Source organism: Carex rostrata, chromosome 13 (assembly GCF_964058835.1).
Source record: "Carex rostrata chromosome 13, lpCarRost1.2, whole genome shotgun sequence".
NCBI classification, from domain to species: domain Eukaryota; kingdom Viridiplantae; phylum Streptophyta; class Magnoliopsida; order Poales; family Cyperaceae; genus Carex; species Carex rostrata.
In genome coordinates, this window is record NC_135930.1 from 196,307 (window position 1) to 223,295 (window position 26,989).

Sequence of the window (26,989 nt, forward strand, 5' to 3'; positions counted from 1 at the left end):
TCTTGTTTCCCTTCACACAACTCTTCCCGTGCGCCGCTGCGCGCCTAAATCCGCTAAACCCTAACCCGCCTTCCCTCACGCCTCCGCGTGTACCGCCGAACGCGCCTCCAGGCTCCACCCCTGACAGTTCGTCGGCCTCTACGACTCCGCTACTGCTGCTCATTGCGATCTTTGCTTTCTCCTGACCAGGTAAGCTCTCCTTTGGCGGTCAACAAGATATTCCTTAATCAATGATTTCGTAAGAGGATTTGTTTACTGGGAAGGAACTGAACACCTGTAGTTAAGAAAACGTTCGCCTGTACCAGTTTGTACTGGTACGTTTTTCATTATAAAAGCTGAATTGAATTATTGAGTTATTTCTGAATTACAAAGTTATTTGATTTGTACCAGTATGGCATAAGTGCATGGCCTAAATTTGTACCACTCGTAACAGTGTCATATTCAATTTTGTGTTGCATGTAGTGGGTGTTAGCATTAACTACAATGAAATAGATGTATTTTGTAATGGACCTGATACCCAACTAGAAGCTAGTTCCATACAGAAGAAAACAGGTCCATTTAAAAACAATATTGTTCTGTGCCGTACAACAAGGCACTGTTAGCTAGATTCATGCTCATATTTTATCTCCCAATATACATCGTTTATCTCATCAAAACTTTGGTCGTATCGAGTCGTAATATCTCAATTCATAGAAACTAATTTTCTCAATTCATGAAAACAATTAAACATAATAGTTATTTTTAGAATAAGAGAACTCCTGATCAGAATTTATTGACTTCAACAGAAGATTCTGATATATGCTAACCAATGGTATGTTTTACATCACAAAAGCAAAGTAACTAAATTTTCAGTTGTATGTGCTAGTCTGACAAGATCACAAAGCATATATTGCAACACATGTTAACTCGTTCCAGTTCAAGCCATTTCAACTCATTCAAAAGGGCAAAGTTTTATATAGCATGAAACTGCAATTAGAAAGCTTGCTTCAGGCAAATAGCCTACTAACTTAGCTACTAGCCTACTAACTTTCTATATGTCAGGAACGAGCTGCACAATCAACTACAGAATAACGAGTGAGAAGAAGGGTTAGTGACCATTCGGCGCTATCTCTGAGAAAACCCTAATTCAAGGTCTATATAAAGCCTTCACAGACAAAGAAATTTCTCAGCCCACCCAACTCCCCCCACGGCCCTCCCCAATGCTCCATCTCCTGTCTTGCTCAAAAAGAGAAGAGAAAAAAAGGAGAAAAAAATTAGAAAGTCCATGTGTAAAAGGATTGTCAATAAGTGTGCATCTAGAGGTTTGCATGATTATATAAGCGTACATTCACTCATTAGGCAAATGTTTTAGATTTCATTATTTTTACATCTCCTCACCATCTGGTTTTTCTTAAGCCCAGCCTTCAACTTTCCTTTGTTAAAATCCATTATACAAAGAGAAGAGTAAATGGGGTGGTTGGAACAGTGTGGAAACATTAAAGAATAAATGAAAGTTTAGATTTTTTTTTTTTATCATAGGAGAAGAAACAGTAAAAGAGTGGTCAAAGTGTTCTTGGAAAGATGCAGAAAAACTGACAACCTCTTAACTCTCTTTAAAAAACCCCACTTACTCCCTCTTTAAGTCTTCCTTTTATCTGCTCTCCAGTTGACAGGTTTAAGCTTCTTCTTGTCTCTCTTAAGGTATCTTGATTAATTTGTTTTTTTTTAAGTTGCCTTGTTTAATAATTAGTCTTTCATTTTTATTCCTAGGATATGCACATTTCCATTTTCTAATGTGGGTCTCCAATTAGTTAAAAGTTCAAAAATTGCCTGAAATCCAAAGAACAAAAAAATTATAATTAAGAATGTGCATTTTGGTACTTCTTGGTACATGCCTGTGCCAGACCTGATCGAATGATTGGTGCAGTACCAAGAATCGAGTTAATATTAAGTGCCACATCTGTGGTATTAATTGTATACTTTGATTGCATTTTCTTAAGCCAATATTTCAACTTCCCTTTGTAGAAATTTATTTTACAAGTGAAGAGTTGTCCATGTATTTTCTGAAATTATCATGTGTTGCTGTTCATTGATGGTTTTTTTGGTACGTAGTATATATATTGGTTAATTGCTTTCACCTTGTATATTGACAACAATATCATGTATGTATGCCTAATAATTTTGTATTGAATTTTGTAATGGAAATTTCTAATAATGTTGGGCCTTGTAAACTTTTACAGCTCTCTAGGCGTCCAGCGTTAATTTCTATCAAAGTAGACATATCCTATGTCATGTTGGAGCAGATAAGCTTGAATAGGAGGGAAACATGTCTAGCTTGGAACTACAAGAAAATTTTGAGTAAGTTAATAGTTGTATTTTAGAAATTATAATTTTCGAGGAGTTCATGGACCAATTTATAAATTTGCTAAAATATGAAGTAAATAGTGTTTGACCTACTTTTTGAGAAAATAGTAAGAATTGTTGTTTGAGAACTTTTACATGGTTATTTGTTGAACAATATTTATCTGCATGTGACCAATGCTAGCTTTTTAAGCAGTATATATATATATATCTCAAGGCGCCTTGATTGATTAAGCAGTGTAAAGTTGATGAATTGAAATTAGATAAATGAAAGTTTAAAAGTAACAAAGGAATTATATACAAAGTTGACTGATTTAAATATGTTAAATAAAAGTTAATAACCAAAAAATCAAATATAAAGATGATTAATAGAAATTAGATAAAGTAAAGTTTAATAACAAAAATGAATTATATATAAAGTTCAGATCTATACTTAAATAGTAGGTGATTAGAGTGCAGTTGCAAGAAAACTGACAAGAAAAATTTGAACAGACCGCTCTGTACAAAGTAACATGCATGGTCATGCATGCTAGCGGCCTGTACAAAGTAGCATGCATGATCATAAAATTTCGCAAAACTAAAATAAATTCATTATCCGTATCCTATGGGGTGGGCTTAGAAACTTCTTTGAGTGCTGTTCAAACATTTAACTCTTTGGAAGTTGTCAACACGAGGTACTGAATAAGAAAAAATGGACTAAGCAATTATATTGTCTTAATTTTACAGTCTTCATTTGCAAAACTGCTCGTCATTCGTTTCCTATCTTTTGACTTATTATACTTTTTCAGCACCCGTCCAAAGAAGGTACTCCTGTCAAGATACTTGATTGCACTTCTTCACTTTGGAGGGGTTCCGGCAGAATTCTTCTTGGGCCTCCTATCAATTGCTCTTGCAGAAACCGAGTGTTCCCGTTATGATATACATGCTGCTTTGAAATGTAAATCCTATTCCATTTAATCAATTATGCAATTAAGTCCCATTCACTCAAATGTAACAAATCGCACATTGATCTAAATTTAACTCAATTTAGTGTTGATCAGAATTTCATCTGTAAAAATCAAGCTTGAACTATCTTTGAGAAAACATAAATTAACATGGACACCCCATCAACTGAATATTCTAGCAGAAAAATAGACACACACAGACAAACACACACATGTGCACACACACACACACACACACACACACAGAGTTTTACTTGGTGAAACTGTTTTATAACCATTTGTTAAGTAAATGGCAGTTGCAGTGAACAATGAGGGCATAGACAATGACCGTATGATAGCCAGGATGATCTGGTCAGGGATGCCTCTTGATGAGCCTTATTTACTGTACCGGCTAGGCATTTTGATGGGGGAAGAAATAAAAGGTCTCCAGGCAAGAAAAATCCCAATCAGTGACTCTTACTATCTCATGGGGACCGCAGACCCCACTGGGAAACTCTGTGCCAATCAAGTTTGCATAATACTGTATGTAACTTCTTTTCCTGATTTTGCAAAAAAGAAAAAACACACTTGTGTACCCTAATTTGTGTGCATTTGGAAGGTATGTTGATAACTTTTAAGTTCAGAATAGTCGATTTTAAGAAAACAGAAGTTGGCCTGTTTGCCTTTAACTACAAACCATAAACCCTTAGTACAATGCTTAATATAGAAGACTATTAAAGTTTAAGCAACATCTGAATCTGAAATATATATGTAGGGACAAGGGGCAGGTATCGGGAGATGTTTTAGTGTACAAGCATCTAGGGCTGCATCCTAGAGACATACACCTACTTAAAGCTACCTTTGTAGAAGGTTTGGAAAAAATTGTGGGAGACTCAAAATTTGTCATTTTCTTTCCAATTGTGGGACCCAGATCACTGGCTGATGAAATGGGTAACAGTGATTTTGATGGGGATACGTACTGGGTATCTCGACATCCAGAGGTAAGTTTGGCTTCTTTAATGATGGGAACTCAAATGCTTTGTCAGGCCACAAATGAAGTAACATGGTTGTTGTAGTTTTCTGATTGTTTATATTTTGTACAGTTGTTAAAGAATTTTAACCCCAGTCCACCATGGTTGCCACCGGAAGAAAATTTGTTAAAGAAAGGTGTACAGAACATGGATATTACTGACATGAATAGCAATGAACTTGAAGGGAAGCTGTTTCACAGTTTTCTGAACAATAGATTTCAGCCAAGGTAAGTTTCATACACATCCCTCTCTTTTAATTGCAAAATTCGAGGTGATTTCATTTCTTTGTTCAATCTGATCAACCTAATAGTTATAAGAGTCATATGTGATGCTTTGTTCCTTTTAAATATGAAGCCAATGTACAGTACCAACCATTTCCTGTTCTTACTGTCATTGTTCTTACCGTTCATTTTTTCTTTTGCAGATGTGACACTACTAGCAGTTCTCTAGTTACTTCTCAAACAAATAAAAATAAAATCACATTCAACAAAAATTATAAAAATTACATTAAATTGTACAATTGTGCCTCTGTTACCCTAATCTTGCAACTGGAGATTAACCATAAAAACAAGCCAAAGGAAAGAAAAGCAAGCATAAAAGTTTGTCAAATGATAGTGCATCAATACTTGGCCCAACCCATGAGCGTGTATAGTAAATGTTTACTCTTGATTTCTTAATCTTGCAGTTACACTGTTGGCTTGGCTGCAGAATTATGGTTGGTTTATATGGACCGCTTACTCACTCCTGGAGTAGAGAAAGGAGAAGTTTGGTCAAAGATAGAAAAATTAATTAACATATATTATAACGCCCTTGATGCTCCCAAGAGTGAAAATCAGGTTTTTCTCTTTATGTGGGTAAATTATAGGTAATGCACTGGATTGTAGGAGTGAGTAAGATCCTAATTATCCAGACCTACTTGACCTGAACCCGAATAACCCAAAACAACCTACACCTGATTTGACCCAGGCAGTACAACTCGGCACCTGAACTGCCAGGATCAACTTGTAATTAACATATAGTAAGAGTGTTAGAGCTAGCATGCGAAAGATTTTGTGGCTACTATTGGTAACTGATATATATTTGGATTTTCTATAATGCACAGGTTGATGTTGGGAATGATCTAAAGGTGGTCAAATATCCACATTTTTTGGAAAAGAAAGTCAAGTACAACTCTTCAAGTATATTTGGTATGATATATGACAAGGTGCAGTCATTCAAAGCGGAAAAGCTTCAATTGTCCCGTAAGCATTTTCTCTAGCACTCAAATTTCACAAAAGATAAGCAAAATAAAGGATAATTGTGCTTCTCTTGTTGGTTGGTATGTGTGCTTGATTTTGTTCTATAAGACTTGAGGTATTTAATAACATTTTAAAAAATTCTACAAAGGGGTTTAAAAAAAGGGGTTGTCTACAGGGCAGCAAAGTTATTTTGGCTGTAGTGCAGCAATTGGTTTTAATTAAATCCTGACCTTTGAGTGGCTATCTCCATCTTTAAGTTGTTTAGGGATAAAATAGTCTTTTTATCTGTTCCGTTATTTCTTTTCTCATGACGCCGTTACATTTCTTTCTCATTCGCTTTCTTTCTCGCCGCTCCCTCTTAGAAGCACGCTTTTGGCGCCAGACCAAAACCCTCCCGCCAGCCCTTTCCGCATAGCCGAAAGCGGCCCATAGCTCTCGCTCACTCGCTTCAGACCGGCGCCAGCACAGACGCTCATCTCTATCGCCCCTCGCTTTAGACCCCAACTTCAGCACAGACGTGCCACGCCTTTCTCCTCTGCTGCACGTCGTGGATGGGCAGATTAGAAGAGGTTGGCCTGCAACCTCAACTGAACCTTGTCCTCGACTACGTCCCCGAGATCCTGCACTGCGCGCTGCTACCCTCTCATCCTTGGAAGAATGTAGGTCGCAGGCCGCTCTCCTCCTTTCTGTAGATCAGGTGCTTTAAACTCCTCTCCGATCCTTTAGACTTGACCTGGTCTCTCTCAATCCAGTAGCAGATTTCTTGTTTATTTGCAAAATAACAGTATTAGATTCATCTGTTTGTTTTATTTTATTTTATTTCGGTCCTAATTTTGCTAGTTCTATTCTAATATCACTTTAATTTTGACCAAATTACCATTGAATTCTGTAAATTAACAATTGAACCAACTCATAACCAGTTCAGACAGAGTTACGAAACTGAGGTTTTAAAAAATTTGCCTTGGATATATGGAACTGAGGTTTTAAAAAATTGTTATGAAACAGCATTTTGATGGTGATTCATCAGAGCTTTATCTAGATTTTACAGTCACTGAAGTGCTACGTGGTAGAATGATTGTTCATGAGCTTAGGTCTGGTGGTAAAAATATTTCTGTGACAAGCGAAAATAAGTTGTAGTATGCCCATGCTATGGCCGACTTCAAGCTAAACCGCCAGGTTAAAATGTCATTCAAAATTTGAAATAACATAAAGGATGATAAAAGATCAACTGTCACACTGAAATATTTTATTTCATATCACCTTCTTGGTTGAGTTTATTTAATGCTAATGAATTTAATCAGGTAATTTGCATGTTCTTGTTGCTTTGAACCTAATATTTGTTTTCTGTTCTCTCTTTTCAATTTTTACTGAACCTCAAATGTTATATCTAGTTACTCTCTGGAGGAAAGAAAGATTTTGATGTGGCTGATTTGCAAAGCAACACAAAGTACACTGGGGGTTATTCCGAGTCAAGTCACACAGTTAAACAATTTTGGGAGGTAACTTATGGAACTATGGATTTTTTTAAATTTTTGTTAAGCAAAACATCTGTTTTTTTGCAATGTTGGCTGAAGTTATAAATTTTTTACAATCTGTATTCTACCCATTTATAAGGCCAATTATCCACGAACCAAATGCAAGTAAAGATAAAGAACAGGAAGTTCTCTAAGGCATTGGACTATGAAATGTCTAGATTCAAGTAGCAAAATACTGGTACGGTATTGGCATCTTGATGATAACTCTGAATCGATTTAATATTTATTTTTTCAGGTTATAAAGGGTTTCAACCCCAAGGAAAGATGCTTGCTTCTAAAATTCGTCACAAGCTGCTCCCGGGCCCCATTACTAGGTTTCAAGTACTTGTGGCCCTCTTTCACTATTCATAAGGTATTAATTTTCATTTCAGCTCTACAAGAACTAGTCATTCTAACATTTTAACCCAGCTATTTTTGCTGATGTTACTGTCCATGTCAGCAAAAACAAAGTCCAACTCAGCAAAATTTACCCTCGTAGCAGAAATAGTTTTCCACACCATCATACATAGGTTTTTGGTTGAATTAAACTAATTGGAGCCAATTGAAAGTTCAACTGCTTGAGGAGGACAAATCATATTACAGTGACCAATTTATGGTTCATCGAACTATTGGGACATCCAAAGAAGTTCACCCTATTCTGACCGACAGTTTAATTATTCAATAAGTTTTGTCTTGTTTTCTTTGCTTAAATTATTTTGTTAGGTGGCATGTGAGGTGCCTCTTTGGGCCACAATAGGGGGGCAGGATGTTTACTGTGACAAATAAACTCGTGGAGTATAGATATGTATAGGTGTTATCGTCAGACTTGTAACCCGTGATTTTTACCTTTCCATTTATTGTCTGACATCTTGTTAAGTAGTTTCTCATCTGACCTCTGTTAAGAAGGCTATGGAGCTTTGCATGGATGCTTGCTTAAAACTTGCTGGTATCATGAGATATATTTGAAAGAATCTGCCAACTTATCAGACCAGTTATTATGCCTTTTATTTTCTTAATTTTTTGTGTAACTTTTCAGTCCTATTTTAGCTTCTATATTTACTGGTAGTTAAGATAACCAATTGATATTGTTTTTCTCGTTATTGACCTGTAGTGGTTTTCTTTACAATCTTTACTGTAGGCAATTACTAATCTGTTCAATTGTAATTTATTTTCATTTAGAGTACTCTGTATAATTGTGTTGTTTGATGCAATACTTTACTAGAAGAAACTTTCACCATGTTTGATGCAATCTTTGCACCTGGGGTTTGCTATTTAGTTTGGATTATGAGAGTTTTTTTTGTTAGTCTCACAACAAAAAGTTGTACGTATTGAGGAAAAATATAATCTGGTTATCTATGTATATCTAGTATCATTTTCGTATTGAGGAAAAATTGAAGGGTCTCTGACTCTCTGTATCATTTTTACTTGGAAGGCCTACATATGAATTTGTATATTCCGAGGTAACAAAATATTTGCGTTTAGATCCGGATAGTCCGATTATTATTACATAAGAATATTAAAAAGTATTATAGGGGTCGGATCTAAACAAAAATATTATGTTATCTCAGAGAATAGAAACTCCTTACCCACAAGGCCACAACCTCCAAAATGAAGACATCCAGACCATTTATTACCGATTGAATGACTCGGAGCTTGATATTTACTAATTATGTAATGTATGTGCAACAAATAATATGAAATTTTTTTTATTTACTTATTATATGACAACATAATACTTATTATTGTCATTTTTATATACATTCAACATTGTATGCCCCTTAGAATTTAGAAAATATTTTCGGACCGTTCATTTTTAGTACAGATAAAATTGATTAATAATGAAAGAACTATTGTTTCTCCTGGATTTTATAAGAGGAGACTAATATCAAAATGATTGATAATTAACATTTTTCTGGGGATTTAAATTAGAGTATATAGAGAGTTGGAAAGGAATTAAATGCAGTGCAAACAGATCTAGAGTTATAATAAAGAAGTAATTGGCAGAGCATTTCAACTTTTTTTTATTGTTAATTGATGAAGTTTAGTTCTTCTTATTTTTTAATTAATGAGAAATTGTTTTTACTTGAGTCATGGAAGCTCTTTAGTCAGAAAAAAAAAAGAATTCAGTGGTGAATAAAGACCACACTGCGATGCAATAATTAATATAATTTTTGCTATTGTTTATTGGAACATAAAATGGATCGAATTAACCAAAATTGATCAGCTAATTTCCAATCCAAGATTTTTTTCCAAAAGAAAATTGTACAATTATAGGAGTAGAACTAGGGTGTTTTTAAGTTCACCAAGTCTATTTGTGAAGTCAATTTTAAAATCTATCAAATTTGTTTCAAATGATGAATACGAACCGTTAAAATCCATTTACCCTACGAGTGATACGTCCATATACCAAAATTTCAAATTCGAGTTAATTTATATAACGTAAAGTGGTAAAGAAAACAACATGGCAGCCACTGTTCGGTATTTAATTAAAAAAAATGGTAAAAAAAATTAAAAAATAAATACATTAAAATTAATTTTATTTTATATATATTATAATTTTGACCTTTTTGATTTTATACTACATTAATTTAAAAGTTCAAAAATTTCGCATGCAACGTAATTAACCCAAACTTTGAGATTAGATCGTACCCAAAAATAAATTGCATTGCAAACGTTTTTTGAGGCCGAAATAAACACAATTTTATTCACACAGATAATTAAATAACCCAGTCCTTGTAACCATTCTATTAAAACACATCCGTTTCATCCAGAAATGGAGGGGAAGAGTAAGGGCTTCTCGGACTCGGAAAGGAGATGGTCTTGTTACGAGTCTCCGTACAGTCTGTCCCAGTAATAGTTAAGTCGTTATGGTCCCACCTTTACGGATTCGCGGCATAATGAGAAAAAATAAAATCGAAATTTAACTATAACATAATTTTTCCAAATGTGTTTTTCCTTCTGATCTTCTGTTTTTCATAATGAATCTTTTTGTGATGCAGAAGTGCGTCGCTGTTTTCTTTGGTCTACAATCGCTCATGATCCACTGTGGCTATCTCCATGTGGTCATCCAGTCTAAAGTTGGTTATTAATTAAGTTGTTGTCCGCAACACAGAAAGTATTAATGTCCATTTCACAAAAATGTTTGCTAGGTTGGTGAAACTAATGCATAATTTTTAGAATGGAAATTTATTTGTTATTTTAAGAGATATAATTTTATTATTATAATTCTAATAGGATTTAGAAAAGATTCCAACGATTTTATTAAAATTGTGAATGGTAGTATTATAACTTAAAATTTGTTTGTTTAAGTGTCTTTTATATTTAGTTAATTTTGTTATAAAATTTTATTGAAATACTGACTTAACATTATAAAAGTTTATGGAATCATTTTAATTTCGACACTCCGCTAAATATTGAGAAATTTTAATATTAAGAAAATATGCTCGAAAATTGTATGCTTCTTTAGGAATTTTTGTGTATTTATTCTGTTTTAGAATTGTGTAAATTTATTTATGTATTTTGTTGCATTAATGCTACTGTACCTCGTTCATATCCTTCAAGTCCGATGTTAAACCATAGGAATTGCGTGTCATAAAGTAATCCAAATTTTGAGATTAGATTGTACCGTCCGATCAGAATCGGGGCCCTTTTAAGTTGTCCATAACATATTGGACGGTCAGGATCCAAAGACAAAATTTGGGTTACTTTAGGGATCTGAATCCAAACTCGGTGAACGAGTAAAATGAGAACCTGATAAGTATCCAATTTCAGTTGAAACACCAGAATGGTTCCATAATCTCTTGGGCCTTGGCAGATGAATATGTATTTTATGGATGGTGAAAATTCGCATCCACTTCGTACATCCGCTAACAGAGTTTCATGCACAGTCGGAAAATAATAGTCCCTGTTTAGAGGCCCCACTAATAAATTTGATGGGAGAGAGCAACCAGTAATAGTTTCATACACCTCTTTTTATGTCTATTGAGTTTTGTAAGAATACTAGAGGTTAGCCTCGCGTTGCTTCGGCGGTGGCAGTTAAGAAGGAAGCGTCTTTAAACATTCTAAATATTGGACTATGACATTTTGTCCGTTTCACATTTATATTTGATCTGAGACAATATTCAGATGTAGTTCTTGCAATTTCTGAAGACTGAATATTACATAATCTACTTTTAATTCATTTGGAGTGTCATACATATATAATTGTGTATAAACCGGCTTACATCCTTTGGGAACCTAATGTGCTTCTCTATGACACGAATCTTTAACTCCAATCAAGAATCTAGCAAAAAGAGAGTGATCGACTTCATGAAGTTCTCTTCTATCTTATAGAACCACTTCTAATAGCAACCTGCAAGTAAAGACAGTTACTTTTTATTTGGCTTCTTGCTTATGGTACTGTGCCTATTTGAGAATTAATGGTTGAATTTCTGCTCTTGAAAAGACTATAATTAACTTGATTAACATACTTGACATGTGGATGCATGTAAATTTTAATAACATAAAATTAGCCTCTTTTGTTTTCTCTTCATGCACATTACCTCTAAATATAGTGCTTAATTGCATGAGTGTTGGTACTGTTTAATATTGGTCAGGTATGCAATGGCCAAAAATACATGTTGGATAGAATAGGAAAAAAAAAAAATCAAACCTATAATTTGCAACTGGCACCTAACCCATACTTCATATACTGCATTTGCTATGGCAGCAATCTTTTAATAAACAAAATAATAAAAATATAATAAGAAGATATAGCTATATTTTCTTTGATAAATGGCCTTTTTTATTTATGAAGGAAAAATAAAAAAGAAGAAAATCTTTTAAGAGTTAAGTTGATGGAATGAACTTGTGTGTGCTTTTTGCTGAAATAATTTTGTAATAATTGGTGTCAGTTTGGTATTTTAACCCATAAGACTGACAAGTCAATCGAGTAAAACTACAAAACTAATAGCTTGAGAAATGAAGAAAGTTCCTTAATTAGATCTATAACTCAGTTCAGAAATTTATACTCCCACTAATTAGCCCAAATTCTTTATTTTGTGGGGGTTAAAGGAGACAGCGTGCTGCATATATGAAAGCAACATAACAAAACTAAACTTTCGCCACGAAAGGAAAAATCTACTAACCTTCTTCTATTGTGCTCCTCTATGGCAAAATGCTGCACGATGTTGAGTATGTTTCCACTCTCACAATCGCACCACCCACCTAGAAAGAAAGGCCATAATAATTAGTGATGGAAGTGCATACTTTTTTGGTAGCAAAAGCAACACTCTAAAATGGTACATACTATAACATCATTGTTGTAGAATAGAAAGAAAGTTATAAATTAGTGGTAAAGAACCAGTTTGCAAAAAATCATTGACGCTGTAAAAGTTCAAATTAAACAATTAAAACGATCTATCTCTAAAGAATTTGACTTGTTTTTCTGTATAAGATCTGATTAGTAAAATCAATTATAAAATTAGGTCAAATTTTTGGAAGACTTTTTATCGAGATTAAAAATTTAAGTAGGCATTTCTAATTTTAGTCATTTATTTTCAGCTGATAATGAATGGAATTGAGAACCACCATGCAACTCTCTTTTATTACCGAAATTTTTAAATATACCATTTTATAAAAAATGTTAAACCAAAACACCAGTTTTGGCTGTTTTTTACAAAAATCGCATGGCCGCTTCTGAGGGAAGCGGCCACCAGGAGCTGGGCCGCTTCTGAGCGAAGCGGCCAATATATTGGGCCGGATTGAGGCCCAGCGGGGTGGCCGCTTTGGGGGGTAGCGGCCAGGGCCGCTTCCTGGGGTAGAGGGCACCCTGAATACATAAAAAAGACAGACAGATTCATTTGACATTTGACGGAGAGAGATTCATTTGACGCACAGAGATCATATGCCACTAGTGCCGCTTCAGCTGTAAGTATTTTATTTTCTTTCTTTTTAAAAAAAAATTTAGTATTTATAATTAATTTAATTAATTTTTAAATTTAGGTTTTCTTATACTCATACCAAATGGCTGTTATGGTATCTATTTACACTGGTGGTGAGATTTTAACAGGCCCTAATGGGGTTTATTACAGTATCGGGCCTGTTTCTGTGATACCTGTAATCTCGGGTACTGATTTGTTGGTTCTGAAATCGATTATTTCTCAGAACCTCGGATTGAATCAGGATCGATATGACCTTGATATTCACTCCAGGTTTGTGTGTGTCATCACTGATAGGGGTAAGGGCATAAAAAAGGTGTTTCGACAGGATGATCTGGGATGGAATGAGGAAGATGAGGATGAGTGCGTTCACCGTCTTTGTGCTACTCACATAGCAGAAAATATGAAAAAGAATCATTGCAATGAAGAAGCAATCAAGTACTTCAGGATATGTGTGGCGAAGAGAAAGATGAGGAGATATGAGCAAGGAATGCAAGCAATGGGAGATGTATGTGATCGGGCTCTGAATTGGTTGGATGGTGTGGGTAAGTATCTAGATCAAGATGATAACGAATGTCCTAAACCATGGAAGATATTCCAGGCGTTGGATGGGGGTTTCCGTTGGGGAATTATGACGACGAACGGGTCCGAGTCGCTCAATAATGTTTTTAGATCTTCTCGTAGGTTGCCGGTAGCAGCAATAATTGAGGACACGTTTTACAAATGTCAGCAATGGTTTGCTCAAAGGAGGGCAAAAGCGCAATTTGAAGCAAGCCAGGGTCAACAGTTCTCATGCCGTGTGCACGAGGTATGTTATTTTCATTAAATTATTTTATTTTTGTAATTTTTATTAATTTCAAGCAATGTATTTTTCCTAGTTGATTAACAAACGGTGCGGGAGGTCACAATCTATGACGACGCTCGGTGGATTTGGCAACTGGAACGAGTTTGAGATAACATCCACACAAGAGAAAGTTAATGCATACATGAAAGACGCTTCTGGCCGGTTTACCAAAGCGAATTATAAATACACGGTGGTAATCATGGATGAGAACACGGTTACATGCACATGCCAGAAGCCGCAATTAAACAGAATACCGTGTTCTCATGTTCTGGCAGTGTGTCGTCTCCGAGGCATTGACCCTGGAAGGTTTGTACATTACTACTACCACATACAAACACTTATCAACACATGGCTGGGTGAATGGCATGTGTATGACAATCAGTCTGATTGGCCGGAAAGTGAAGGCCCGATCCTTGTTCCAAATGACAAAAATATTACCTTGGGTCGAAGGAGAGTTAATAGGATTCCGATGTGGCTTGATTTACTTCATAATAGAAGGAGAGGACATCAGACTCGCCGGGATACACAAGAACAACAAAACAGAGCTGCTCGAGATGCACGAGGTAGTTAACTCATACATTTTTGTTATTCAATTTTCAAGTTGAGAAATAGGAGTAACAATACATTTTTGTTATTAAATTTTCAGGTTGAGAAAGAGGCAAGCAATGTATTTTTATCCGACGGTCAAGTTTAGATTTGTATTAACATGCAGACACCTATTTAGGCAAGCATTACTCGTTTATTGTATTAACATGCAGACACCTATTTAGGCGCACTATTATTGTTTGTTTTGATTTATTTGTGATTTATTTGTTGTTTTATTGTTTGTTTTACAAATCGTTACGTTCGGATTTACTATGACGAAAAATAATGAAAGATAAAAGCAAAATAGTACAATAAATAACAACATAAAAGAAAGATAAGCATCCTGATATAACAAATCATAGTATATGACAACACTAGAGTAAAAAAAATACAAAAGCAAACGGTGCGCCGGCTGGAATGATACTATGAACGGTGCGTTTTTTATGTATTCAGGGTGCCCTCTACCCCAGGAAGCGGCCCTGGCCGCTACCCCCCAAAGCGGCCACCCCGCTGGGCCTCAATCCGGCCCAATATATTGGCCGCTTCGCTCAGAAGCGGCCCAGCTCCTGGTGGCCGCTTCCCTCAGAAGCGGCCATGCGAAATTTGGAAAATCCAGCCGAAAATGGTGTTTTGGTTTAACATTTTTTATAAAATGGTATATTTAAAAATATCGGCTTTTATTAGGTCAAGTACAGTGCATTGATATGTTTTCCTTGTACATTACATAATTCTAACAATTAGAGAAAAACAGGCAAAAAAATATCAAGGAATCAATAATGCCAATTCAAAAACATCAAAAGAATTTCAGACAAAGATAAACACTAACCAAAGTCAACGCATACGTTCAGAAATCTCAGCCTCTAATTTTAGAAATCACAGCGTCCTTTGTACATGTTTTGGTCCTCTCTCGCAGAAGAGGAGAAGACCAAAGTTGGCGCCTAAGTTGAGATATTCCAGCATCCTTAACCTTGCTGTTGTCTATCAATTTGAGCAATCATTCTATCTTCTATGAAAATTACCCCTGAAAATTCATGAATACAAAAGGACTCGTATCATCTTAAAGAAAAACCAAAAATTAAATATCAAAGGGCGCAGAATAGTAAATATGCATATTTTGAATATTTAACTTAATATATTTTTTAAATGTGCAATCAAATCTAACATTTCTTGTACTGAGACATATATGAAAACTTCAGAAAGCCTTTAAAAACATTTCGGAATAACACATAAGCATTGCCTACCTTCCCTATGTACCAAGGACGGTGATTGTCGAACATGATGCAATAACTTAGGTGACAGTCAAGCTTTATTTCATGCAGTGTCAAATTAGCTGTACATGTCAAAGTGATGTAATCAAAATGGCATCAAACAGGCTATTTCATAGATATCAATAACAATAGGACTTTTACAATGCACAATTGATGGCTACTTCACATATACCAAATTAGTTGTCAAGAACAAAGGTTGCAAGTAATACATCATAAGATACCTTCCAAGGCATAAAAGAGACATCCCAGATCAAGCATGAATCCAATTGATTAAAAAAGTGGTTTTACGAATAAGCCATGGCATTTGGTTGCAATCTCTTGTACTGCTCCAACGTCATTCCCAGCAGTTTTAACTACATCTGTCACCCTATATATAAAAAAAGAGTTATTAGATAAATTATTTAACATAAATTTTGAAAGTTGGAGAAATTTAGAAAAATAATAATCTAGACATAGTTGGTCGCACGCCAAAGCACCATAGGAGAAAATCCATTGCAATGATGGAGAAAATAATTTTATGCTGTTATTGAGTTTCACAAAAGCACCTAGAATGATGAAAACAATCAGCAAAGACATGAACCTAGTCAGTCTTCAACATCTTTAGTATATACTGTAAATAACTGTGTGTTAATGGCAAATTATTTTTTTAGAACTAACTAAACTTGTACTTGAAGATGCATTTGATGCAATATTAAGGCAGGGCTTACATTTTAATTCTCCAAGAAGGTGGTGTCTTCTTGGCAATTAAAAAAAAGGTATGTATTATGTATTTTTTGGATAATACAGGAACTCATTTCTCTCAATTAAATACACGCTGTAATTGCAATCCAAGAAAATTGATCGATTAGATACAAACCTGTCATCAGTCTCATATCTAGTATATGCTTGTATTATCCAATTATTGCTCTTTGTATCAGGATTCATAGGATTCATAGTCAGGTTACCATTCTACAAAGCATAACAACATAATACACTTGGACTAATTGAAAGATGCCATATAGACTAATTGAAAGAACACATATATATGCTCAAAACAAAATATGGCCATACCTTTAGCATAATATTCAAGATTTTCGATACATAGAGATGAGACTTCTGGCGTTCAATACGTAGCCTGCATAAATAACCAAATTATTAGCCATTGGCCAAATCAGGAAATATTTAAGCTTATTTGACAACAATAACCCAGTGGAAGACGTCAGCAATGCATTGTAAAAATCAAGAATCTGGATTTAGTTATGCTAGAGAAGGTTGAGGATTTTTTGATATCTAATTGAAGAAATCAAGGTTGGAATCCCATAAAATAGAGGAGAGATTTGAAGAATAAATTATATTATTGCTGCTGAAAACCACCACATTTTTGTTATTTGCAAAATTTCATGTACGTTGAAGCATATTAATATATAGTTATGCATGAGAAAGTTGAGGATTTATTAATACCAGTTCCATAATCTATTCCTTCCCAATTTTCATAAAATGACAACAATCACTCCCCAATATTTACCGTCAATCCAGGCTGATATGTTCAATAATTGTTCGATTTGCTTTCTCAATGTTTCTCTTTTCGGTCTCTATAACCCCTACTAAATCAACAATCTTCCTCAACATATTATTATAAAATGCCAGAGAGGTGCTCCTTTAAAATTTGCATGTATAGCAGAATTCATAGATAAAAAAAATACAAAACTTATTTTCTTTTTGAATACGTACTTGTTTTTTTCAAGCCCAAAACCTCTCTCTGATCTTAACAGGAAAATTTTGCAAATAAGAAACTTTTTTCCTTTTTGAATACGTACCTGTTTTTTTCAAGCCAAAAACCACTCTCAGATCATACGTACCTGTTTTTTTTTTAAATAGCTCTAAGAGAGATACTGGTAATGTTGCAGGAAAATAACCTGTCAGGACCAGATCAGAGAGGGTTAATTAAGTTATATATACCTTAAATGTCATGATTTTATGGTAGGAGCCTAATGTGGTGACCAACAACACTATTTTAGGAGGACTGCAAGAAAGGGGAAATTGAGAAGGCATTGGACTCCATACATTATATTCTTATAGCACTGCATGCTGAGACTAAAAATGAGCATTTTTATATCTATCTTTCGGGAAAGTTTGCTTAAAGGTCCCTGAATTTTATCTCCTATCTACTCTATTCTCCTCACTGTTATCTCTATAGATACCCCAACCTTAATGAAGCTCTAATTTGGTCAATTTTATTTCAATGGTTTACCAAAATAAAATCAATTTTCCTATCTCAACACTGGTCACTTTTACCAGTATCGGAAATTCAAGATTTGAGGAGATGTCATCAAAGAATAGGCATAACTAAAACCATGCGAAAAACACTATGAGCAAGCAATCTTTTTTCTTTATGAAAATGAACTCGGAAACACTGATTTGGAATCAAATCTACTTGTTGGATAATGAATAATGTAATTAACCTTTAGAATTTAATAAGAGGATATAATAACTTGTACCTCACTGATCCCTGGTCTCAATAAATTAGAATATAAGGCTTCAAACACGTCATCAGATTGACCTCCCCAACTTCAAAATAGCATTAGACAGAAGAGTTCGGTAAGTGTATCCAATATTTAGGTATTGAAACTTAGAAGGGAAAAGAGAGGAGAAAGCAACGGCGGAGGGAGGAGGAAGAGATGTGCTCAGATCCTTAACGGCGTCCAAGGGGAGGAGCGCGCGGTAAATGACGGATTGAACGGCGGCGCCAGGAACAGCTCTGATACTGACGCGGCCGAGATAGGAGAGAGAGAGGTGGGGTTAGAGTTTTTCAAAGAGACGGAGAGAGAAGAAGGGAAAGACGTGTTAGATGAGAGAAACCGGTATTAGAGAAGAAACACCAAAGAAAGGCGAAAGAAGAAAGGATCTAGAAGAGTTGTAGCAGCGGACGCGTGGACGAAGGGAAAGACGTGTCATCAGCGCAAGGAGAGAACAAACTGCGGATCGTTGAGAACTGTTGGATTCAAATCGGACGGCTGAGGAGACAACACTGAATGAACAATGCAAAACCCATTCAGGATTATATATATAAAAACAGATTTCCTGTGGGCCCCATCTGTCAGCCTTACTGTAGTTATCACTGTTGCAGTACTGTAACAGACTCCCATCAGGATTATATATATATATAATAGATTTGTAGGTGTTTTTAATTTATTAAACAAGTATTTTTAAGGGGGCAAAACATGGAGATGTTGGTTTTATATTTGGCAATTGTGATCAGGTTATAAATTAATGAAGTCAATTAAGTCCAAAACTGTCCAGATTAATTGTTTGCCTTTCTTGGCAAAATAAAATAATAAATGAAAAAGCAGAAAAAAATTGTCTTTCCTATAAACAATTTTTTTGTCACTGTCACACCACCTGTGTGTAAGCAACTGTGCAGCAAGCGCAAAAATAGCAAATGCTAACCGATTCAATGATTCATCAACTCTGTACAACTACAAATGCTAACCCTTTTGTTTGACCCTAAAATTAATTTAAATTAATGCTTGGAATTACATAAATTAATAACTTCAAATTTGGTTGGTCAATTACTGGAAACTATGAAAAAAGGGCTATATTTCATGAAATGAAATTCAAGATTAAATTTTATGCATTTAAAATCATGAATTTTGATGAAAAGACAATATGAACATGTTCCCAGGAAATTGAAAAGCATCAGAGCATCATCTAATTTAAGCTAAATAATACCCCATTTTCTCTGTTTTACGTTCCAAAAATGAAACCTATCTCTTCATAGCAACATGTGAAATGAACTCCAAAACTCAAAATTGATTTTACAAACATGCTTAATATGATATAACGATGCTAAGAATACAATGAATTGAAAGAAATCGATCAAAATTGATGAAGTTTAAAAGCAATCTATCTTATAGTTATAATCTTGGATGTGAGCTACTGTTCACTTACAGTGATTTTTTAATTTTCATCCGTTGGATTGAGATCTAACCACAAATACCTCATGTCTCCTTTTATCTAACCACAAATCCGAGTCGCGAAGCTACAGTAGATATCTACAGTTCCTCTACCAGACGGATCCCACTGCCAGTGTAATTGTTATTTCTCCTTTCCTGTTTTTATCCTGAAACTTCTGAATTCGGATCCAGTGTAGTACCGCACAAGGGAATCTTTTAGAATGATTCCCTAATTGATGGATCCGGACCGTTCTTTTAACTTGGAACAAATCTCAAAGCTCAAAAATACTGCTCCCTATTGCGACCCCAATCTCAAACCGGTTGATATTTAATCTCAAACCGTAAAGTGATGGTGATCCTCTATAGTACTACAGAGGATACGGATTCGAAACTTCTACCGTCTTTGCACCGCTTGATTTACTTTTGCACTTTGTGATTCAGCCAACCATTGACTGGCACGTCTCTTTATTTCTTCATTCTAGCAACACGTGTTTCTCTCTCTTTCCTTTTGGGTTTTATTTCTCCTGAAGCTTCTTCCCTCTTCTTCATCTTCGAAAAAACCACTCCCTTCTATGCCTTCTCTTTTCTCTCCATTTCTCGCACAAAAAAAAAAAAAAAAGCTCCTCTCGATCCCTTTTCTTCTCTCTCCGATTTTCCCCTCACCAGTCTGCTCCAAAACACAGCTTCAACCTCTCACTGGCACTACCCTAGCCGCCTCTGCCCTCCTCTCTCTCTCTCACCCGACAACATGTGTGATCTCCTACGTATCAAAACTGATCGCGGCGCTATGATCGGCGATGGTCAGTCTCGCTTATCCATCAACGGCAAGCCCATCTACCATTTTGTGGCCACCTCCATCTTCAACGGTTATGCCATCATCCACGTCGACTGTGTTGCGAAGATCAACCCTGAATCCCCACTCGACAAAGTCTGTGTTCTGAGTTGTGGCATTTTGACTGGTAAGTATCTGATTTAGCTTCAAGCTATTTTCATTTTCATTGTTGATGGTTTATGGATAAGAAATGGATATTGGGGATTCTTGGATGTCATTAGTAAATAGTAAGTTATGCCTTCTTTATAAAAAAAAAAGTTAGTAAAAAGTAAGTTGTTATTATCTTTTTTATGATATTATAGACTTATAGTTGTTTTGGTACCTAATAGGTTATATCATTGTGCAATACTAATGTACTCAAACACGTAATCATATCAAGATGCATACACTTATACTGCATAGTCCTGCTATGTGTATTTACCAAATTTACAAACAGAAAATGGATACTGTACTCTTTCAAATTTCCCTTTATTGCCTTAAATCAATTAATCAGGATATTATCCTATAAATGAAAATGGATACTGTAGTCCCTCTCCAAAAGTATAATGTTCCAATCATTTTATTGATGATACTCTCTTCACCCTTTCCAAATTCCAGGCCTAATAAAAGCTGTCGTCTCTTCTATGGTGACTTTCTCAACTGAAGCTTGATCAACCCTCATCTAGCACCTTTATTTGGACTCAACTGTCACATACACATGTTTCACATTGATAAATTTCAAAGGTAATCAGAATTACTATTTCTTATTTCAAGTAGATTACTTTAATTAGTAATTCATTGCTATCTGATTTGTTCTTTTATTTTTTCAATTTGAGAAAACTATCAATTGTAATGGTTCACACACTTTCAACTGATGAACAAACTCAATTGAGTAATATCTAGATTCTAGATGCTAAAATTTAGTGCCAGAGTTCTTTTAGTTCTTGGATGTCATTAGTAAATAGTAAGTTATGCCTTCTTTATAAAAAAATTAGTAAAAAGTAAGTTGTTTTTATCTTTTTATGATATTATAGTTAATTGATCTGATTTCTATTTTGTTTTTCTGGTTATTTAGGTCTTCATGCTACTTTTAATGTTACAAGACCACTAAAGGGGTTTACTGTGGTAATTTCTATTCTGGTAATTGTTGCCTTGGTGGTAAGTACATTCTTCACTTTCTTTTTTCAATGAGTTGTTAAAGTTGAGCTCCAGTATGGAGTGATTTATTTGGGTAATTAGGCTGCCCAGGGAGTTAGGCTGGCAGGAGCATCATCGGTGTTGATTTGAAGCCAAACACATTTGACCTATGTAAGAATTTTTTTTTTGTCTGTCTCTAGAATCCAATATAAGATCTTCAGTTCACCTGGTTTGATTCTTGATTTGCACAATTGTCCCTTTCACTATGCACAGGGGCACAAACAAATTTAGAGGAAATTGTATCAGAAAAATAATGTCAAGTGAGTCACCGACATATAGCAAAAGCAGGTACAATATTAAAGCATGTTTATTACAGTTTCAAATTAATCTTATTTAATTGTTGTAAAATCATCTTAAACTTACAATATATGCAGGTTGCATCTTCTATATAGCTATTTGAAAATACAATGCCCTATTTATGACCAAGCAAAAGCAATAAACAAAATTATTGGTTTTCCTGTTTACCACACATATGAGTTCTGAATTAAGTTAGTTCTTAACATTACACATGCTACTTTATTTTCTTTCGCTCTATATTTTCATGAAAAATACTTTTTTTATACCAAAAGCTGGAAACAAAAAATTACCAACTCTGCCACAAGAAAAAACAAAGAAAAAAACCAAGAAAGGAAGTTAAAGAATTTGATTTATTGGAAAGTGGGTTGAATTTCAATGTGTTGTTGTGATGGGCAGGTTGCAGAGAATAATAGAATGAGGATCCCGACTCTGCAGTGAACATTGTGTACTCAGCAGAAACTGTGAAGCAGCTTCTCCAGGATCGAATGAGAAAGGAGCTTGGGGTTGCATGGGCCTAACCATAACGAGGCTGAAGCTAACTGTATCCTAACCCGCCTCGGGCAGCTTGATCAGGTAATCCCTGTTCTCAAGTCTACTTGCACGTGTTTATGCACAATTGCATTAATTAAAAATATTACCAATTACATGCGTAGACTCCTGATAGGATTAGCTTTATGTCTTTGAGTAAAGGTTAGGGAAAAATCAAGGTATGGTCAGGGAACTTTATCCAAGAAATGAATGAATCTTTGACACACTCACAAATTCGCTCTGACGATTCTTCCCCCCTTCGATCCTTCTCAGAAAGAAATCTCATTCCAGCTCTGAACATTTTATAAGAATTGAACTCCGAAATTCAAATAGCTACCAAGAAAAATGAAACAAAAAAGGAAACATCAATGATATCTGGGAATTTGCACAATTCACCTTACATGCCCCACAGTCCACAATTGCTTTTATTTTTTCAATGGTCAGTCTTCTATTTGCCTTCTTGCTCAGCCTATCATTTCCATTCTGATTTGTAAAGAATGATCCAGGACCAATAAGAAACACTTTGGAAGAATCCGATTAGCAACAAAAAAGGTAAAGAATTGGAGAGATAATACCAGACTCAAAATTGCAAATTTTGTAAAAAATATTTACAACAAATCGATTTTACCTGGATCAACAAAAAAAAGTAGGCAGCAATCGTTCTCACTTTCATTTGCATCAGCTATTTAATTCTCAACAGTCAGTTCTCTTCGTCATATCTTAATTTTCATTTTTGGTTAAAAGAAATAAATGAATATGCTTTTAATTGCAAATTGTCTATTACTTTATTTATATGCATTTGGCTTCACTTCCCTTTGGGAACTAATTTGGTACTGAAATTTGTGCTATTCCTTCTTATTTTCTCTTTTCCATTCTTCTCTATAGGTATTTAATATATTTTTTTTCCAAATATTCTTATTTGCTTTTCTTTCAGATCTTCAAGCACTAGCATGCTACAAAGGCAATTGGGATGTCATGTAAAGAAAAAGTTTGTTTAAATTTTTTTCATTTTCAAGTTGCTAATTTTATAAACATTTGAGTTAATTCTGTCAAAAAAATTATGGTAACTTGAACAGCTGATCTTTGCAATTTTCAATCTCAGCCTATTACCACAGTTTCAAGGTACTTTACAATATATTTCATCTATAGGTAATTAGAAATTATTATTGAGTCAAAACTTCAACATTGTTACATAATTATATATATCATTTTAACTTCAAAACTCAATTTCAATTTTTGCACCCTATGGTAAATTAGTATCAGTCAAGAAACGATAAAATATCTATATAAATATGTAGTGCCTTTTTTTTTTTTCCCAAAACATAAACAAAAAATGTGCATAAACGCTCATCTGCTTTAAATCAAATTCTAATAAGCTTTTTATATCTTTTTTTTTTTCCAGTCATGATGACAAGAAAGCAGAAGAGAAGAAAGAGTAACATGCCATCGAAGCTAAATTCGTGCAAATAATATTTTGTTTATTGTCTCCATGTAATGAAATTATTTTGATAAAACTATGTATATAGAATAACTATTTTCTTAGAAATTTAAAAATGTCATAGATAGCACTAACATAGCTTACATACACTAATATTTTTGTGCTTTCCTTCGATATGTAAACTATAGCTTACATGACATACATTATTTTGTACATTTTGTTTTCTGTTGTTTCATATGTGAACTATTATTTCTATATTACAAGTTTACTATTTATCATGTACGTAGATATGTAGAGAACATTTTGCAAACCACTGCCGAAGCGAGGCAAATCCTCTAGTGGCTGCTAACATGGGATGGCCTACCTGTCAAAGGCAGAAACAAACGATAGATATCGATACTGAGTTACTGACAAGCTGGATCCACATGTCAATAGAAAAAAGGAATAATTTAAAGTGCAATTTACGCTAAGGCCCCTAATGTTGATAAAGTTTGAAGAATTGTCGTTGCATACTTACCAAATGCGCCCTTTTCGTTTTTTTTTCTTAACAATAGCCAAATAGACTCCTGTCCAAATTCCAAAAAAGACCTTAGAAAACATCAAATAATGAACCGAAGCCTCGACAAATATATTAAATGACCCTGGTAAAGTCCTTACAGCCCAAGTCTAAATTAAGCCCAAATTGAACTACACTTAATCCAACACAAACCTAATTAAACCCAAATCTAAACTAATCGAAGCCCAACCCATATTAAATCCAATTTAAGGCCGAGCTGAATCAAACCTAGTCAAATTTCAACCCAAACCAACCTAAATCTAAATATGTTTCAATCAAGCCCAAATTAAGCCCAAACTTAAACCAAATCAAATCAAATCAAAACTAAACAAAACCAAACCAAATTCAAATCAAGTCAAATCCTGAATCTTTTTGACATTATTTGATAAATTGGGTTGAACTGTTCACAATTTAAGCATGGAAAACCTGAATCTAAGATTGTTTGAGATATAGGAATTTGAATCAAGTTGATTTAGAATTGTTATCCCCTCAGGTTACCTGACTGAGTAGAATTGAATCGGACGGTCTGAAAAAAGAATTTTTAACTTGGCACTCATCTCAAAGCGCAAATAATACTGCTCCCTACTGCCATCCTGATCACCCATCGGCTGAAATTAAATCGGAGCCATCCATTTCAATTGTGTTGAGTCAGGTCTGTTGATTTATGCTCCGAATTGCAAAAGATGAATCTCTTTATTCTTGCCCAGCTGGTTATAAGGTATAAAGCCTTTTCTGGGTTTTTTGCATTGAAAAGCTTATAATGTAAAATACTGATATACATGTTCCTACAAACATATCAACAATTATTTCAATCATATTCTCTACGTGCAGAAATCAATTTTTCATGTTATTCAGTCAACTATAGAGTTGACTTTTAATTTCTTTTGACATACCAGAATCAATTCAATCATTTCTCACAATCTATTGGCTCAAAAAAAAAATGTAGATTTAATTGTATTTATCAATTTTATGCATTCCAAAATCAAAATTAAAGAGAATAATAAATTATTATTTTTTTTATGAGAATGACAGCAATGCCCTCATTGAACTGATGGAAGATCGCTTTTTGATTATTTTTTTTTAATGCATTGAACATATGATATATAACACCTCAGATCAAATGCAATAAAAGATTAGTGCAAAAACAAGCATTTACCCAAATTTTATCTCTCAACATAGGAAGGCAGGTAGCTAATGAGAAGTTTACAAAAAGACTAGTGCAAACAAACTAATTTATACATTATGCAAGCAAATAGTTACTCAGGTAGCAAATAATTAAAACCAGAAGAAATTAATTACCTGCTGATTTTTCTTCTCCTTTTATGGCTACTTCAAATAAAAATTCCAAAAAAGACGAAAATACAAGGCAAAATTGTTCATCTATCCCTTTTCATTTTATTCAAACTTGAGAAAATTGCATTTCATTTTCAACTGAAATTAAATAATTTTTTTATAAACCATAATTCAAAGAAATAATTTTAGGAAACCAACATGATTACTTTTATTTTTACAAAAATCATAAGAACTGAAATGTCATTTCAGTCCGCTATTTTTTTTTCAGGACTGAAATGGTATTTCAGTCCGTCATGGTTTTACAACTTTTTACAAAGACGGCCATAGAAAATTCAAAAAAGACTCCGAACAAAAATGACATTTCTTGGTAATTTTTTTTTCCATCCGCAAGGATCGCAACAGACAAGCTTCGGCCCTCTTCTCTTCCCTTCTTTCTCTTTTCTCCTTTCCTCCCCCTCTGCTTTTCTTTCCACCGAACCAACACTTTTTTTAAAGTCACAAAATTTCATTATTTTTTATTTGAAACAAAAAGAAATAGATCGGACCAAAATACCATATCAATCCGGGCTAAAAAAAAAACAGTGGATTGAAATAGCATTTCAGTCCGTGAGTGTTACACCAATGGCCACACCAATTTTGTTGAAAAGTTGGTGAAATCATCTCGGAACAAATTCAGAACGGAGGATACTGATTGATTATTCTTCCCAACATAGGTTTTTACTGTTCTTCTTTCTTGTCTTTAAAAAATAATATTGTAACTTGAATAAAAGAGATTACTGGTGAAGAACAGTATTAAAGTTTGGTTTGGGTCAAATTACAAACAAGGACATGTTGGCATTTCAGGCTGTCAGCCTTCTTTTCACTGTCATTTTGTCCTCCGGGTAAAATATTCTTTGCTAATGATTACTTTCCGCAGGGTGTTTGATGAAGTGTAGCCGTAGTAACTATGTTGGATTTGTGAAAATTATCTTATTTGTGTTTTTATCTTTTTTCTTGCCTTCAACTGCCGGGATGAATGTGGCTTAGAAGCAGATCAAGGAAGCTACTCGATAAAGAGCGCATTATTCCAGTGCAAAGGAAGCTATCCGATAAAGAGCGCATTATTCCAGTGCAAGAACATAGATGAAATTGAGGTTGAGTTAAAGTGGATAGATGTTGGCACAAACGTTCATGGGCCAACAAGCAGTTTACTCAGCCAATGTGTCCACCCCAAATAAGAAATCTAAAAGAAAGAAAAATAACGCGCCGAGCGCTGTGAAGGCCCCAACAGTGGCCC

The 26,989-nt window shown here is 34.6% G+C and overlaps 2 protein-coding genes and 2 long non-coding RNA genes across 22 annotated transcripts; 3 read left to right on the forward strand and 1 right to left on the reverse strand.

Annotated features, from left to right (window-relative positions):
* Position 1: 1 nt before the first annotated feature.
* LOC144564856 (putative RNA-dependent RNA polymerase 4) lies at positions 2–8,290 on the forward strand. 15 transcript variants are annotated; one of them, XM_078314475.1, is made up of 14 exons: positions 5–189; positions 1,042–1,301; positions 1,646–1,680; positions 2,220–2,337; positions 3,129–3,277; positions 3,581–3,806; positions 4,039–4,264; positions 4,367–4,521; positions 4,980–5,130; positions 5,397–5,535; positions 5,895–6,229; positions 6,924–7,031; positions 7,303–7,419; positions 7,770–8,290. In XM_078314475.1, exons 4-11 carry the CDS (start codon positions 2,306–2,308, stop codon positions 5,945–5,947), a joined length of 1,131 nt encoding a protein of 376 aa, XP_078170601.1. In that variant the 5' UTR covers positions 5–189; positions 1,042–1,301; positions 1,646–1,680; positions 2,220–2,305; the 3' UTR covers positions 5,948–6,229; positions 6,924–7,031; positions 7,303–7,419; positions 7,770–8,290. The 15 variants fall into 15 exon arrangements, with proteins under 15 accessions (XP_078170608.1, XP_078170601.1, XP_078170595.1 ...); XM_078314469.1 differs by having other exon boundaries at positions 1,042–2,083; XM_078314468.1 differs by having other exon boundaries at positions 1,042–1,680.
* A 2,931-nt stretch (positions 8,291–11,221) lies between these two features.
* Positions 11,222–18,355, reverse strand: LOC144563784 (uncharacterized). Its single transcript, XR_013514426.1, has 7 exons — positions 17,166–18,355; positions 16,712–16,775; positions 15,883–16,028; positions 15,220–15,414; positions 12,173–12,251; positions 11,698–11,758; positions 11,222–11,397 (listed from the first exon to the last, which is right to left on the reverse strand). It is a non-coding gene; the product is annotated as an uncharacterized LOC144563784 (long non-coding RNA).
* Positions 14,201–14,606, forward strand: LOC144563986 (uncharacterized). Its single transcript, XR_013514523.1, has 2 exons — positions 14,201–14,371; positions 14,455–14,606. It is a non-coding gene; the product is annotated as an uncharacterized LOC144563986 (long non-coding RNA).
* A 1,771-nt stretch (positions 18,356–20,126) lies between the features above and the next one.
* Positions 20,127–24,063, forward strand: LOC144564696 (alcohol dehydrogenase 1-like). Of its 5 annotated transcripts, XM_078314294.1 has the most exons (8): positions 20,128–20,552; positions 21,480–21,562; positions 21,644–21,712; positions 21,815–21,889; positions 22,295–22,471; positions 23,361–23,403; positions 23,503–23,548; positions 23,829–24,063. In XM_078314294.1, the coding sequence occupies exons 1-3, from the start codon at positions 20,342–20,344 to the stop codon at positions 21,689–21,691; spliced, it is 342 nt and encodes a 113-aa protein (XP_078170420.1). In that variant the 5' UTR covers positions 20,128–20,341; the 3' UTR covers positions 21,692–21,712; positions 21,815–21,889; positions 22,295–22,471; positions 23,361–23,403; positions 23,503–23,548; positions 23,829–24,063. The 5 variants fall into 5 exon arrangements, 2 of the variants coding, with proteins under 2 accessions (XP_078170421.1, XP_078170420.1); XR_013514707.1 differs by lacking the exons at positions 23,361–23,403; positions 23,503–23,548 and adding an exon at positions 21,023–21,148 and having other exon boundaries at positions 20,412–20,552; XR_013514708.1 differs by lacking the exons at positions 23,361–23,403; positions 23,503–23,548 and adding an exon at positions 21,023–21,148 and having other exon boundaries at positions 20,412–20,552; positions 21,653–21,712.
* The last annotated feature ends 2,926 nt before the right edge of the window (positions 24,064–26,989 follow it).

Excerpts from the sequence above, each read along its gene's own strand:
- LOC144564856 (XM_078314467.1), top strand. The coding sequence starts at position 2,306 with ATGTCTAGCTTGGAACTACAAGAAAATTTTGA. Across the intron at positions 3,278-3,580 it reads TATACATGCTGCTTTGAAAT|TTGCAGTGAACAATGAGGGC; the intron begins GTAAATCCTATT and ends AGTAAATGGCAG. Across the intron at positions 4,265-4,366 it reads GGGTATCTCGACATCCAGAG|TTGTTAAAGAATTTTAACCC; the intron begins GTAAGTTTGGCT and ends TATTTTGTACAG.
- LOC144564696 (XM_078314294.1), top strand. The coding sequence starts at position 20,342 with ATGTGTGATCTCCTACGTATCAAAACTGATCGCGGCGCTATGATCGGC. Across the intron at positions 20,553-21,479 it reads GAGTTGTGGCATTTTGACTG|GTCTTCATGCTACTTTTAAT; the intron begins GTAAGTATCTGA and ends CTGGTTATTTAG. Across the intron at positions 21,563-21,643 it reads TGGTAATTGTTGCCTTGGTG|GCTGCCCAGGGAGTTAGGCT; the intron begins GTAAGTACATTC and ends TTGGGTAATTAG.